At 36.8% G+C, this 15,846-nt stretch overlaps 1 protein-coding gene across 3 annotated transcripts in view; it reads right to left on the bottom strand.

Moving 5' to 3' along the window:
• Positions 1–15,846, bottom strand: part of LOC112457954 (LIM and SH3 domain protein Lasp) — a 28,603-nt gene that overhangs the window by 2,435 nt on the left and 10,322 nt on the right. For 2 of the 3 annotated variants that reach the window (XM_025021294.1, XM_025021295.1), the window contains exons 2-5: positions 13,854–13,948; positions 2,426–2,697; positions 1,392–1,595; positions 158–312 (exon numbers count right to left, since the gene is read on the bottom strand). In XM_025021294.1, coding sequence (XP_024877062.1) covers positions 158–312; positions 1,392–1,595; positions 2,426–2,697; positions 13,854–13,948 — 726 coding nt within the window. The remainder of the gene's footprint in view (positions 1–157; positions 313–1,391; positions 1,596–2,425; positions 2,698–13,853; positions 13,949–15,846) is intronic. The other variant, XM_025021296.1, reaches the window with a different exon arrangement.

Consider the following 15,846-nt stretch of genomic DNA (forward strand, 5'->3'; position numbering starts at 1 on the left):
AAAAACTTATTTAAAAGTTTATTTTGTAACAGTCTAAATTCTTTCCATGAAATGTATTCCTTTCATGTATTAGTAGACATGTAAGCTTTATATCGCGTAACAAATAAGTTACAAAAGACAACACAATGCGACAATAGGCAATAAAAAAGATATTTACTCCAACGTTGGAGGGCGGTGGCGGTGATTGATGTTGATGCTGAGGTTGATGTTGATTATTGTTTATCGTTGTGGCCGGCGTTAACGATCCGTAATATTCGTTCACTGGGTCGATGTCAGCAACCGAGCCGATTTTTCGTGTCGGTGGATTCGTTACTGCAAACGCGTCGTATTTTTAATATTTTATGTGCGACGTATAACACAAATGACGTTCTACATTTGTATACGCTACGGTAAAAATTCTTAATTCGTTCCGTAACCATCCTCTTGTCCTCCAGTTAGTAACAATTGTTATTTGACGCGATCCTGCGATCTACCACATGAATAATTCCGTGGGTTTGAGCGAGGAGGGAACACGGAACCACAGAATGAGGAACATTAAACAAAGGCGCGATTACACTTTCTATTTTCCCAACAAGGTGCACGCGGCAATGTCGCAACGATTAATTCCAGTGCAAATTGCTTCGACGATTTGTCTTTGTGATGAATCGCGTGTGACAACGATAAAGGCGTAATGATGCAAGTATACGAGCGTTTAAGTCTGAGGAGACAATAAAACTTTGGGCGACATCACGATCGTAATATATATAAGTCTGGCGTTATACAATAGGAATAGTTAAGCGTTTGTCTTCCGTAAAAGAATAATCCGATTAAAGCACGATCTATTAAAACCAATTACGCGTGGACGCGGGTTCCGTTTCACACGATCGTAAAATAGTCGCAGAATGCGATCTCGCGGTAAAAAAATATATCATTAAAATTCTTCCTTCGTTGATCTTTCGCGAATCTTAATTATTGGGACACAGCCGTGAATACATAATTCCGATACAGCTACGAATGTATAATCGTCCGTGGACATAAATAACACAAATCCCAAGTATCGATCGTAACATTAATCGCATTAGAATTCAAAAGTAATAATGTAATCAAAAGTAATAATGTTACATATTAAATATGCAAATCGCATTCGTTTGTTATCTCAAGCCAAGACTTTTGTTATCTCATTACTTCGTTCTGCATACGTTACGTTATATAATTCACGAAATAATAATATTAATATTATAGAATATTAATTATAGAAATTAATATTATATTATAGAATGTTATTGATTTCTTACTACAAATCACATTAAAATTAACGCAATTATTCTCCGCTATAACTCTGTCATGCAACTTCTTTACACAGCGAAAGATTGCTGCAGCGATTGCAGCCGCGAAGGCGAAGGTAAACGCACCTGGTCCCTTGTCGCTCGTATAAATGACAGTGGTGGCAGCTTGCCTTGCGGAATAGGGACTCGGCCTCGCTTCGCTAAGGGGATCGTAATCGGCGATCCTACCTGGTGTCCTCTGTACCGGCGAATTCGCCGTCCTTGCAGGCGGCGGATTGGCGTTTATGCTCGACGCAGGTGCAATCGTACCGTCTGTGTACTCTACGTACTCTATATCAACAATGTACGAAAGAAAGGCTAGCGATACGTTCAACAAGAAGCGATCTGCGATCTGCCCACCACGAACGGTATGGCGAGTGACGTGATGACTAATGAATCATGAAGATGGACACAAAAATGATAAGGGTCCGTCTGAATTTTGTCTGATTTTCACGCCGTTTTGGTGGATGGATTGCAGCAATACGTGTGTATTATACTTAATGTATAAACAACTTTAAATGAAATGCAAACCATATATTAGTATACATAACGAATCCACAAATATTGATGCGTACATATAATGTATAATCTGCAATTTAATGATTACATAGATACCGTTTACGTAAATCGTCGTTAATCAACAGTTGAGATGTTAAAAGTTAAACATGTGATATTATTATATATGATTAAAATCATAGGTATATGTATGATTACTGATAGAGAATGATCTAAGACGAAAAGTTATATAACTTATTAAAAGAATTGTATAAGTTGTAAAATACACTGATATATATAAAAATAAAAAAAAGATATTCCCAACCGTTTAATCAAATTACAGATTATGTTTTAATCAATGACATTTTCCCAAAGCTAATTCAAAAATCACGCGACAAACTTTGCCATAGCAAGCTTATGATCTTTTTAAGCTTGTGACAGTAAGTTTTTTACACGCTTATTTGTTACAGTCTAAAACGATACAATAAAATATCCGAAACAAAAACGTATGGTTATATTTCCCATTATTTTATTACATCTTTTTAAACTAAAAAAAAACACACGAAGTAGTAATAGAAAGAAAACATTTATATATACACGCAAACGCACCGTTGAAAAGTTCTTACCTATTTGCTCGCCATTTTCTCCGGTCATTGTCCTCTTTTGCTCCATGATCGCCTTCTTCTCAAGTTCGCCGTGATAAGCGACATTTGAGATAATCTTACTGTTCTGCTTGATTCTGAGAGTCTCCGGATCGTCCGCCACTTGCGTAAACTTCCCCTTCGCCTTCTCGAACTCGGCGTGATACTTGACGTTACTCTGTATCTTCGTGTTCTCCGCGATACGCTTCAGCTCCGGTGTCTCCGCCATCGTGGTGGCTTTGGCTTTTGGTATGTGTCTACCGAGAAAGATAAGAACTTTGTCACTGACAAGGAACGACGTTGCTGCGAGAAATTATCTGACCAACACTAAAGAGCGCGGGGGTATACATTTGCGGTACATTTAAACCTGTCGGACAAGAGCTGCAAGTCACTTTGAGTTTAAAGCACCGTTTCGGTACACCCGGTATGTCGTACTTCACATGAGTTTCAGTTTCGCGTTTCTTTCTCTCTCTCTCTCTTTCTCTTTAGCGAGAATACCTCACATATACGAGCTTCTCGCATTATTTTACATGGATTCCCCCAGGGCGACCTCCTACACAAAGGAAACGTGGAAGTGCGCTGACTAATGCAAGTTACAAGTGAACGACAAGCGGTCAACGACGTCAGTCTTATCGTGAGCATCCTTCGTGCAGCACGTCGATTATGATAGCTAATTATAGGCGCGAGGAGAAAAATAGCATAAAGCGGATTTATATGTTCGTCGACGTCACGGTTACGCGATTGAGTTCAAAAATTCGTATTTCCTACATCACGTAATGCGTGCAACACGCTTAACGTGTTCCTCGCACACGTGATAACATGATAACGTGATACTTGCATTTTTTGCTATCATCGCTACTCTACGAAACAGTATTATCTGCACCTGCATAAAAATTTACGGAAATTAAACGCATGAAATTTATATAACTGATTATGTATGTGGCCTTTTTTTTTTGCTAGAAAGTTTTAAACTAGTTAATCTTTTTTTTAGGGAGGATAAATTTTGGTTTTAAAAACTTTAATCTATTATTATCCGTATAAGTAAAATATTACGTTTTTCATTTGATATCGTTTAGTATTTTAACATTAATTATAATAGTAACACGTATCTATACATTAAAATAAAATATTGTAGAAATGATAAGAAATATCTAATTGTGACAACAATTTTAAATTATTGCGCGACAAGTAATTATTATTTAGACGATTTGATATTCTGGACAAACAATGCGTGTCCGAACACGTTGTAATTATAAGAACTTATTAATTAGGCAGGTAAGAGGTATAATACGATATATTCTGAAGCTGCCGCGCGATTAACATATCCTGGCGAATTGAGCGTGCGCACAAACGAGCTATTTTAAGCGGATAATTCGCCTCACATGCGTAAAACGTTTTTTGTCGTACACGACGCGTGTTAACGTAAAATAAAGATAATTATTAATTGACCAGCAACCGGGTGAGCCGAGTGAAATTCGATAGAAACCTTTCTAACCGGGCACTCGACTGCTTTAATCGCGACACAGGTAACTGTCCGGTACTTACTTAACGAGATAGAAATCGGCGCGCGAACGCATAACGATATATACTTACGTGCAATAAATGACACGCGTGAGAATGCAATTTCAGTAACACGCGTGAACGTATCGACAGTATCGTATTGCGATCCGCATTAAAAATGCCGGTGCTGGCGCAATTAAGGAAACGCTTTGCATTGTGTTGATAATTGAAATGTCCGGTACGTTAACCCGTTACCTGTTATAACTTTCTATCACGTTTCATGTGCTAAACTCATTTGTTTGGGTAAACGTAAAACTTTTAATTTTTAATTAATTATTTATATAAGAATACTATTTTTTGTTATAAATTAAATAAAACTGCGAGACTGCTTTTTCTTCTTAAATAAATATATAATATAATCTTAATGACTGCATCTTTCGCGGTGCTAATCAATCGTATTCTTGGATCGTGCGTGTAAAACAATTGTCGAAAGTAATTTGTATAAATCGCACGTAATAACGTACGAGTATTAACTGACTTTGTGTCTGGCGTATACGCGCGAGGCGCAATCGAGATTTGTGTCACGACTTCGTTTTCCATATACGGCGCGTTGTCTGACCCGGTAATTGTGCCACGCCATTACGTAATACTCCGGCGCACCGTGCACGAATAATAAGGCATGCACTCTGACTCTCTTTGTTCGGAGAAGACGAGGGATAGTTCATTGTTACGTGCTCGGCGAGCAAGAATTATCCTGTCGACCGATGCGCATCCGAGTTCCTCGAATTTAGCGTGGAAAAAAGAGGAGGCCCGCTAAAACTAACGTTGAGAACGACCGCGGACGAAGGAAAATTGGAAAACAATATACGGCCCGCATCTTCTCGTGTGACTTCTGTTGCACGTTTCCAATTGTTATACGGCAGATACAGGTATAATAACATAATAAGTAGATATGATAAAAGAGATAACAATAATACGCAACTCGCAATTTTTCAGATAATCTAATCGAGATAAAGATATGATAGAATTAGAATAAAAAAATTATAAAGATCGGCTAACACAGGACAAAACGGCGTGAGCCTCTAAATGTCAAATATCTCTACATTATCATCACATTTAATAAAGAACAAGATTTTTGCAAGAATTATTTATTCATAAAATATTAAAAATAAAAATTAGCTAACTTAATTTACACGTCTAAATAATCCTAAAAATCGAACAATTTTTTTTTTCAAGGCTTTTAACAAATCTACAAATATATATACGTGCAATGTACATAATCAATTTTTTTTTCCTCAGAGATCCACGGACTATCACATTGTTCACGATTAATACGCAACGAAGTGATTCATCGAATCATTTAACTACATATATATGTATGCGCGATGACTAATCTCTTAACAAACGCTTGTCTACGTACTATGATATACGTCCGTAATATTTATCGAATTTTTCTGACGCACTCAGGGTGTATCTTAAGCGGAAAATGTGGGAGTTTTAATGCCAATACACAACATATGGCGCGAGTAAAATAACGCGAAGCATTTCATCCGAGTGTAGATGATTAAATCACTCGTAGAGTCATGACGCATCTGATACGCAATACACCGAGTATTCATTTAAGAAAAGATCCGTAATCTTATTTGAATACGTATAGTCGTGGAATTTAATGCATTAATATCCATTTCTACTAATGTAAATTAACTTTAATCTTGGTTTAATTTACTTTTATCTTCTTCTAGTTCTAAGGCCCAGTTTCACAAGTGTCGGTTAACTTTTAATCTTAAATTAACTCACTTTTCGTCTCCTTCTAATGTCCCCCTTAGACAGAGATAAAGAGTGAGTTAATCTAAGATTCAAAGTTAACTGACACTTGTGAAACTGAGCTTAAGAATTAGAAAGAAATAAAAAGTAAGTTAAACTGAGATTAAAATTAATCTACATTGGTAGAGATGGACACAAATGTGGTATAAGAATTCAAATATTTCTTTTATGAATATGATACAGACAAAATTGCATTTCAATTGTTTGTCGATGACATTATAAATACCGATCAAATGACAGGCTGATAGAAATTTTCGTAGATATCTTTCAGATTGTTCAGCGAACCTTTTTCGGATTATTTGTCTACATCACGCGACACTGCATGCTTGATTATCGAATACTATACGTACATAAGTACCACCAATGTACTAGAGAGGATAACATCTGTTGCACCTGGTTATCACACCGGTCGAATAGCAGCAGTGAGACGGTATCGATAAATTACGACCAAGAATCATAATATCGTTTGCTATAAACGAATAATTGACCAATGACCATACATATTATTATACACATTAAACACTTTAGTTGTATTGGCAATGAGTTTAAAGGTTGTCCGATTTGTTAACATAAACGACAAATTTAAACAGCAAATATATTCTATGTTCTATGACTTACGAAGCTCTTTGTTTATAGTCATCTCTTTTCTTGAAAAATTTCGAGTCACTTTTATTATTGAATTTTTTATTGAATCAATACAGAATTCCAGAATTATTATATCAATTTATTATAAAAAATTCATAATAAATTTAACTTTCTCTTATTTCCATTTGATGTCTAACTACATTATTAACGTATGCCACGAATAAATCTGCAAGAATTGAAATTTAAATGCCAATGGATTTATTGAATATGTTAAAACTAAAAAAAATATTTTATTTTTATATTTCAATCTTTTTTATCCTGATTTGATTGGAAACCAAGGATTTCAACATCTAAATTATACGCTATCAAACTTTATAAAGTTTCATAAGGTGTTTTCCTCTTATTATTGGTAGGTACGAACAGAGAAGTAACATAAATAGCAGCAAATGCAAGACTCAAAACCGCATTTCTCGTAAGAGTGATTACGTACGATATTACATCGATGCGAACACAGTTTGTAAAGTCTCGCGCAATGTTTCTTGCCGCGGGAGAAATTTCTCAGGGCGGGTCTATTGGGTTCCGTTACTGTGCGGTTAAGTCTCGGATGGCTTCGGAACTTGCTGCACGTCAATCGTGACGACAAAGCGAAGCCGTACCTGTGTCCGCATTCTAGAAATTCTCACGAAGGCCGAGACAAAAGAGCATAAAAACGCCCGAGAAAGATAGACATTGCATGAATTGTAGCCTTGTAAAGCCTTGTAAAAGTACTACAAAATTTGTCCTTTTCTCATCTAATTGTTATATTTGAGAAGGTAGATATATTTTTAAAATGTAAAAATATTAAAAGACGTTTATAACTTTTTTTAAATACGGTACAAGATTTCTTTAGATAATTTCAATGTGTATGTAGTAAAATGCCTCACATAATTATTTATATTATATAATTATAATTTATGTAATCAAAATAAAAAAGAGAAATGAAAAGTACATTAAGCTAAATTTAGCCGACGTTAGCGAAACTAGGCGCCTGTTTGTGGTCTATAATTTGTGCGATTAAGAAATATCACTCCTATCGTAATCGACAATTACTTTGCGATTTAATTAACTGTAGAAAATTGTACGGCGGTTCTCATAAACAGGCGTAATTCTCTGCGTTGAGTTGGCGTTGAGTCTTACTTGCAAATGTTAACCTTTCAGAAGAGATATTATTTCCTCGACAGAAAATTGCCTTACGAAAGTTCAATGTACTTTCCTCATTCTCAACGTAAAACAATGAAACTATTTAGAAATTTTTTATCTGGTAATACACGGAGAAAATTTTATATTAAATTTTACTATGCTGTCGCACCAACTGCGAACCATCAAGACGCACAAGTTTAAATGCTATAGTCTTATAGTAAATTTACTACGTTTATAGCATTTAGTTGCTACGATCATAGCATTTAATGCTATAATTATAGCATTGATCGTAGCATTAAATGCTATGGACATAGTAATTTTACTATAAGACTACAGCATTTAAACTTGTGCGTCTTGATGGTCCGCAGCTAGTGCGGCACCATAGTAATATTTACTATAAAATTTTCTCCGTGTATAGACCTATAAGGATACATATACTGAAGATCATAAACGTAAGTTTGTCACGAATCTTGACTCTCAAGACTACTTCGCTTCTCAAAGTAACACGATGCTCGGCGTTTTGCATCTTCCAGTTCAGTAAAAAAAAAAAGAAGGAAAGGTATACGCGTTTAAAAGAATCTAGCGACTCTCCCTTTCCGACGTAATAACGCAAATCTCATGTAAGTAATTTGTGAAAAGAGCTTTACGCACTCGCTTTCGATATCGTACTGGAAACTCACATGCCACTCGCTCATTCCGACTCGCTTTGTGCGATTCGCGTAAATCGAGTGTGTTACGCAAAATAGATAAACACCGGATGTGAACGCGCGTTCATAGTGATTTACTTTTAATCGCGGATTTCCAACGCGAGTGATCTTGGTGCGTACGGTGCGTACGTTGCCCCCTCCACCGCCCGTGCACAGACTTCGTGTAATGCGCTGCGAAAATTTCATACGCCCGCAGCGACGGCGGGGTCCAGAGGTGGATGCATTGTGGGACAAGGTCGGTTCACCGTAGACATGCAGACAGGCCACGCTAGGCTGGGCACCCCTTTACGACTAGCTGTGTTAAATTGTTCCAAGCTAAAAGTGCGCCGTGACAGTCGGCGGCATTTCCTGTTCCATCTGCTCGCCGTCGAGGCGAACGACTGCCAAATACGATTCGACATGGGCACGTTTATGCATTGCATTATACTTTGTTAAAAGCAGTCTCCGCATTTTTCCAAATATATTCAGGTATAGCGTTGTAATTAGAGCATAAAGATATAATGAATAAGATACGTTAAAAAAAAATATTTTTTAAAATAGTTTTAAAGTCTATAATAACATAAGAGAATATAGAAATAAAATATAAAAAATATGTATGTACATGTAAAAAAATAATCACGTCGCTGTAAAAAAATAGTAAATTAAAAATAAATGATAATAGTTAAAGCCAAACTAAATATTTTCATAAAAATATAAACATTTTTGACGAAATGCTACACTGTATTGTGATTAAACAAGAATTTGTCCAACCTCACGTTACATTACGATAACATTATGATTACTTGGATGTAGGATTGTTCAAGAAAAATTTCACGATTGTAAAAAATAGACGCGACTGTGTACAAAAAACCCAGTTTCTGCAAAATTAACACACGACCCAGATCTCAGATCATCGAGAGATGAGCGTATATTTTCTGTTCACACCAATGAACTCGACGCAACCTCTCTCCTTTTATGTATGAATGTAAGAAAATGTGACCAATCTGTGGTTAAATATCACATGCGGGATTATCGTGAGACGCAAACGAGTAACATCCTCTGCATAGAAACGATCGTCGTCGAAGGAAATGAGTCATTCGCGGTGACCCAACGACAGTCCCAGATGATTCGTACGATTTTATTGAAATTTAGGAGGAAGGCATGACTACATATAAAAATAGCATATGATGACTCAAGAAACATAAGAAAATCATAAAGCGAAGAAGGAAATACAATGCAAGGGAGTGTCTAAAAAGCTTTTTCTCTCAAATATAAATTTTAAGCAAGTTTGGAGCCAATGTCTTTAATAAAAAATTAATTAAATGCAATTTTCCTGCATAAATATTTATGCAAGAATAGATTAATTTAACACATCTTGAAAAAATAAGCTTTTAATATAAAAATTCTACTTTAAGAAAGTACATTCTGATATTCGCGCCTGCAATATAGACAAAAGTCTAAAGTACGAAGAGGAAACACAAATGTGGAGTAAGGAAAGGCAGACGGAAAAAAGATGCGCAAGCGGATCTCACACGTGTTCTCTTCTGCTATCCGGTAGAGCGCTTAATTCGACGTATATGTATAGCGTGTCGGCGAAGCGTGTATGTAAAAGAGCCGAGAACACGTGTTTATTTAATCGTAACGTTATATCCGTGAAGAGACCACTTTATTTAATTCGCAATACTCTTTGAAAATCTCGAATAGACGAACGATGCCCAGAAACGAAATTTCGAAATTAGTCCCAAATTACGGCTGCACTAGCAACGAGTCGCTTTAAATAAAGGTGAAATAGAGATAGAGATATGTAAGAATTAAGGGGACATGATAAAAATGCTTAATTATCATTTAATGCTCAACAATATTAAATTGCATTACAGTTGTTAAACTAATTATTTCCACTAGTTGCATTAAACAAATGTTCAGTTCATAAAATTTTGTAAATGTGTAGATATTTTTAATTTTATAATGTATTTTATTAAAGTGGCAAATCTGTTTGAAATGACGCAAGACGTGATTGGGATGGGAGTTATTTTATCAAGCGACATACTCACTCGCTATTATATTCAAATGTTTGAACTACTGCAAAGAAATTAAGTAACTATAGAACTGTATTAAATGTGGGAGCGAAAAATAAATTGAGAATGAATTGAGGTTGGTTCGCATAGGGGCAAGATAATGAGCGAGAGAGATAAAGTTATGGCGCGTAAGGGAGAGATAAAGGGGGTAGGCAACCAGACGTATGAATGAACCACACGTGTTAGGCTTTACTTATTCAGTGCATCGTCTGATTCGACACGCATCGCTGACACATACTGCTGCTTGATGTACGTAGAATACGAAATTCTCTCGATGAAACATCATCCGCAGAGTCGTTAACTTTGTGCCCATTTCCTTTAATCAATCTCAAAAAAGGCACAAATGCCTCGAGCAAATAATAAATGCTGCTTTACGTCAAGTAAGCAACTTTCTAATAATAACATGCAACGACCGTCTATGCAAGATGCTTAAAATGACACATAATAGCCCCAAGTAAATTATCGAAAAGTCGTATCTTTTTAATCGGATGATAGCTCGTAGCTTGAAATTTAATGGTTTACAACGTAACTTAACCAATTTATGTGATAAATCACGCGTGTGCGTATTTTAAGACTTTAAATTTATTTCATAAATGTTTAGAGCATGGCTAATATAAAGCGCGAGCCAGGAATGTTTGAATATCAACAAAAATAAGCTGCAGAAACTGCTTCGAAATTCTTAAATAAGACTTTTGCAATTACTCATCAAATTAATTTCAAATTGTAAGTAGCAGTATATCCTATTTAGTGGTCTTTTAATATTTACGACAACTTTATAATCGATCAAAACTTTTTCTCCATTTGCGGACCGCGCATTCGCGTTCCCCTTTTGAGTGTATCGGATGACGCTTTCTCGCCGAGAAAAGGATTGAAGCATCTCGAGCGAATTACTTGTCATTACGCAGCATATTATATGCCATATAAGCGCCGAAGAGAGGGGCCGGCCGTACGTAAGAAGAGAGAAATGCAGATTCGAATCGCGACTCGGAGATTTCGTCATCGCGATGCACAACCGGAATACTGTACGAGTCACGGACGTACATATCTCTCGGTGCAACGTGGCATACCGATACGAGGAGACGAAAGACGCGCAGCGAGAAACCGCAGCGCGTCCGTTTGTCGTCAACAGCAAGTCAAATCACAAAGATCAAGACACAGGAAATTATATATGAGTGATCCATTAGCGCGTCATCGAGATAATTTAATCTCTATCACGATCAAGGAAAGACTTCAAGTGTCTAAAAAATAATAACACAATCCTTATTTAGTAAATTTGGTTCGTTACTTTCGTTAATGCAAAAATAATGTATATAAACATCTTTAACAAATAAATAATTATATCTGTAAAATGTAGAACCTGAATTTGAATTATAAAATTTTTTTACTTTTAATCGACAGACAAGTATAATAAGAAAGTTATTCCGTTAACGAATGAACGATGCCAAAAAAGTTTATAAAAAGATGTCAGGAGGTTATCGCAAGAAAACGTTAGAAGATTCTACACGCTTCCTCTCGGGACTTCCCATTGTACAAAAAAAGTACAATTAATATCCGTCGGGGCCACGAAATTAACCGCAACGTCAAGTTAATCTCGTTGTGACGCCCGACGACATGATTCTAACTACTTTCAAATCGTGTCGAATGTCTCACGTTTAACAAGACACTTGAAATCCTAATTAAGATAAACATTATCGTTACAGTTTTTGTTTACACGTTTTTTCTTCGTCTTATCTCATAAAATTTTCATATACGTTCAAACCGCGTGACTTTTCTTACTTTATTTAAAACAGTACTATAAAGATTGCGACAGGAAAGTTAATTTATAATTATTACCAGTTTTATTGGAATAATAAGTAAACGGCTGTCACAAGACGAAATCTCTTAGTCACTCCCAATGATTAACTCGAAACTTCGTCGTATTCCTCAAAAAAGGAGCGACTTATTTTTCTCATTGCGAAGCAAAATAACCACGAGGAATATTGATCCGTCGGTAGTATTAATTAAAAGCTAAATTATAATCTTTCCGGGTTGTATATGTACATGTATATACACATGTATATGTATGTTTATATAAAATCAAGTAGAACAGGAATAGCCGCGACAAAACTGGTTTTCGTCGATCAGTTGTTAGTATTACGTTGCTTTGATCGAGCATGATCTCTCAATTAACTCATTATATTCAAATTTAAATGCATATCCTTCCTGCTCGAGAGTGTGTTTGAACTTATTTCTAATATAGAGAGATACACGTTATAAGACATCACCTACAATTTTTCTGTTTAATATTACTTTGATAGACGCCGCTGACAACAGAATGAAGAAAATATGATGCATTCAAACGTAGACAGTGACATGCCGTCGCTTTCCAGTTTAATTCTTCATTTGGATGAAAGCGCGTTTAATTTGCGAGACGAGCAGACACGCGAAACGTCACTGCGGAACGGACTCCGTGACTCTAGGCGTAGAAAATGATATTTATTCTGCGGAGTTCTCTCGTATGAGCAGGACACGCGAGGCGGAGCTTGCTTATGCAAAGCGTTACGCTACCGGCGACGTGTGAAAGGACACGCGCGCGCGTTTAAAAGTCCTCGCCGCGTCCGAAAGGAGGATCCACGCCGGAGGAGGCACGACACAGCCCGTGCATTCAGCATTATCCCGCGACCGCACGAGCGCGAGCGCCTCTCGGTCGCGCGCTCTTTCGCTGCGTCGACACCGACACGCCTGGTGTGCGTTTAACCATCGGAGATTCGCAATCGCGCGAACCGAGCGCGAGCGGCTATTTTCCTCTCGTATGTTCTTCTCGCGGGGTGAGAGTCCTCTCAGCCCATTTGTTCACCGGATATTAAACGTCGCGTTATTGCTACGCGTGCATCAAGGAGCCTGCGAGGCGCGTGCGTGTGCCATTAGCATCGCTAATACCAATGTTGCATTTCCTTTCCCATATGAGTGCCGAGCGTATTCGCAGCGAAATCAAATTGCGCGTTTAAAGATCTTGAATAAACATTTAGCGCGTTCGGATTCTATCTCGGCGCTGCACGAGGATGACGTTTATGGCACTTGAATGCGGGAACGGTATGTTTCTTCTCAAGTAGTCAGTAATTACGGAGATAATTCGCGCATTCTTAGATTAAATGAACAAGGACAGAGGTATGTGATATGTTGAATTGGAGAAATTAAATTCATATTAAAATGTTATGACAATAGTCATAAAAAACACATAAAACGCATAGCCACTCTTCTCCGTTACAATATAAAGTGCAAGAAATTAAGCGCAAAAAATGAACTCGTTCACGCATTTTGCGCTTCATTATAATTTTTTCCCAGACAATAGCTGTCGCCAATAAGTGTTGAATTACCGCGATTAACTTGGTTGCGTAAAAGCAGTTCGGTATACGACAGAAAAAAAAGGAGAACGCGACAAACAATTCGGCTCGCCAAACAGCAGTTTTCATGGGTCGACTTTCTGCAATAAAGTGGAACGCGGATTTCGTCAGAGACACGAGAGGTACACACAATCATGTAGACGAGAAGTCAAGTACGAAGACATATAACGTTTATACTTACGCCTCGCAATATGGCTGTTTGTTGAAACCCTTGTACGTCCGCATATTCAGGGTCATACCGCAGCCCTGACACTTGAAACACTGCTTGTGCCATGTCTGTAATAAGGAAACGTTGTTATTGACATTCCACGTCGATTTGTCAGGTTCACGCAATTGCGTAACACGCGCAGCGCGGAGAAAATTGGAAAAAAATAAATAAATAAAATGCTTAATATAACGCTCGAATTTTCGAATTTCAATTGGCATAAAACCTGATCCGATTCACAATCTGATATAATGTTATGTGCAGCGTATTTCGTCATCAACCGCTTTCGGCGGTTACATCAACAAGTATTACAAAAGTGCTTCTATAAATATTAAAAGGGTCTGTTTTCTACGAATCTTATTAAGACCGAGATGTATCCTACTTAATTTTTCTAACGCATTCTTTTAGAGCTTATATGCTTATAAATTATTTACTTTCACCAGAATAATTTCATCACATAAAGTTTTATTGCACTGCACTTGCGGGAAATGAACGTCAGCGATAAGTAACGATTGGTATTATTAGCGGTGATAACATTACGGCACGACAATGATATCTTGCGTCCTTATTCGCAATGTTATGGACTGTCAATATTTCATAATAATGATATCGATATGAAAGCAATCTAATTTCTTATACAGATAATCGTATGTCATTAATGAGGCGCAATTATCACGGTTTTTCGCAATAATCTTTCTCTCTTAACGAGATATTCTTCAGTATTTATAACCGCCGAAATTAATTACAACTTTTGTGTGGAAGAGTACTTTTCTCTAAAAGAAGAAAACATAATATTAGGCTAGAAATTTAGCCATCATAGGAAGAAGTTTCAAGTCTGTTGAAAGTTTTCGCTTATTATTAATTGGCGCATATAGCAGACCGATATAGAAACGTTTAGCCAAATTATTCGTGAATTTTCAAACCATTATTAACTCTTCAGCAATAAGGCTTGACCCAAGCAAAATTTCTTTCTTGAATTTTTTCGCACAGAAGAAGGCGGCGTTTGGTACCTTCCCCCTCTAAAAAAAAGTTTATGGTAGAGAAATTTCTCGCTGCCGCGGTGACGCCGGTTCCTGTCAATGCGTGTTCGAACAACGACCCCAAACGACGAATTAGTAAAAACATGATTGCTGACGAAGGGTTAATAACCGCATACAGTAATACAAAATCGTTTCAACCAAAATAAAATAAATAAAATTGTAAATTAATAAACAAACAAAAATGAGTTATCCTATTCTGAACAAGACCAGCGACAACATTTTCAAATATTCCGTCCTACACATATGGAGAAGATAATTATTTCATTAGCTATGATGACCAATGACCTCGCAAATCACTATTAACGACTTCGCTGTTTCCCGAGAGAATCATGGATAAATAACATAACAATGTATTTCGACCTAATTCGCGGAGTTACGAGCTGATAAAAGCAAGACATACAATCGTTTAATACCCGAGATAAAATTCTCCGGACTGCTTAACGGTATTAAAAGTGCATCTATTATAACCCTTTCGAAACCCATCTCGAAAAGACTAAACTACATTTAGTTAGATTCTTGAAATAGCACTCAACCTTGTCACGTTATACCCGATATGCCATTGATAAATAAGATACATGGCTTTCACGTGGTACAGTGCAACGGGCATTAACCAAATACGTTTGCTGCAATCTAGCAGCTGTGCGTATCATCATCCTCCCATAATCTCTCCTCGCAAACATTACGAGACACGTTAAGATTCTTCAAACCGGCATGATGATGTGCGAAACGTTATTACGAAGCTTACGGTAAGATTAATACGAGTTCTCTTGATGAGTTTGCAATTTATTCCTAGATTTGGTAATATACTTCACGATAATTCCTCCAAGAAGTTGAATATCAGATATTGAACGGCAAGTACGGCGCTTATATCTTATTTATAATAATTGATATTAATGATTAAATATATTCTACAGTATACATCTCCGTTT

The sequence above is a fragment of the Temnothorax curvispinosus genome, unplaced genomic scaffold (genome assembly GCF_003070985.1).
Source record: "Temnothorax curvispinosus isolate PA1 unplaced genomic scaffold, ASM307098v1 QBEX01008507.1, whole genome shotgun sequence".
NCBI classification, from domain to species: domain Eukaryota; kingdom Metazoa; phylum Arthropoda; class Insecta; order Hymenoptera; family Formicidae; genus Temnothorax; species Temnothorax curvispinosus.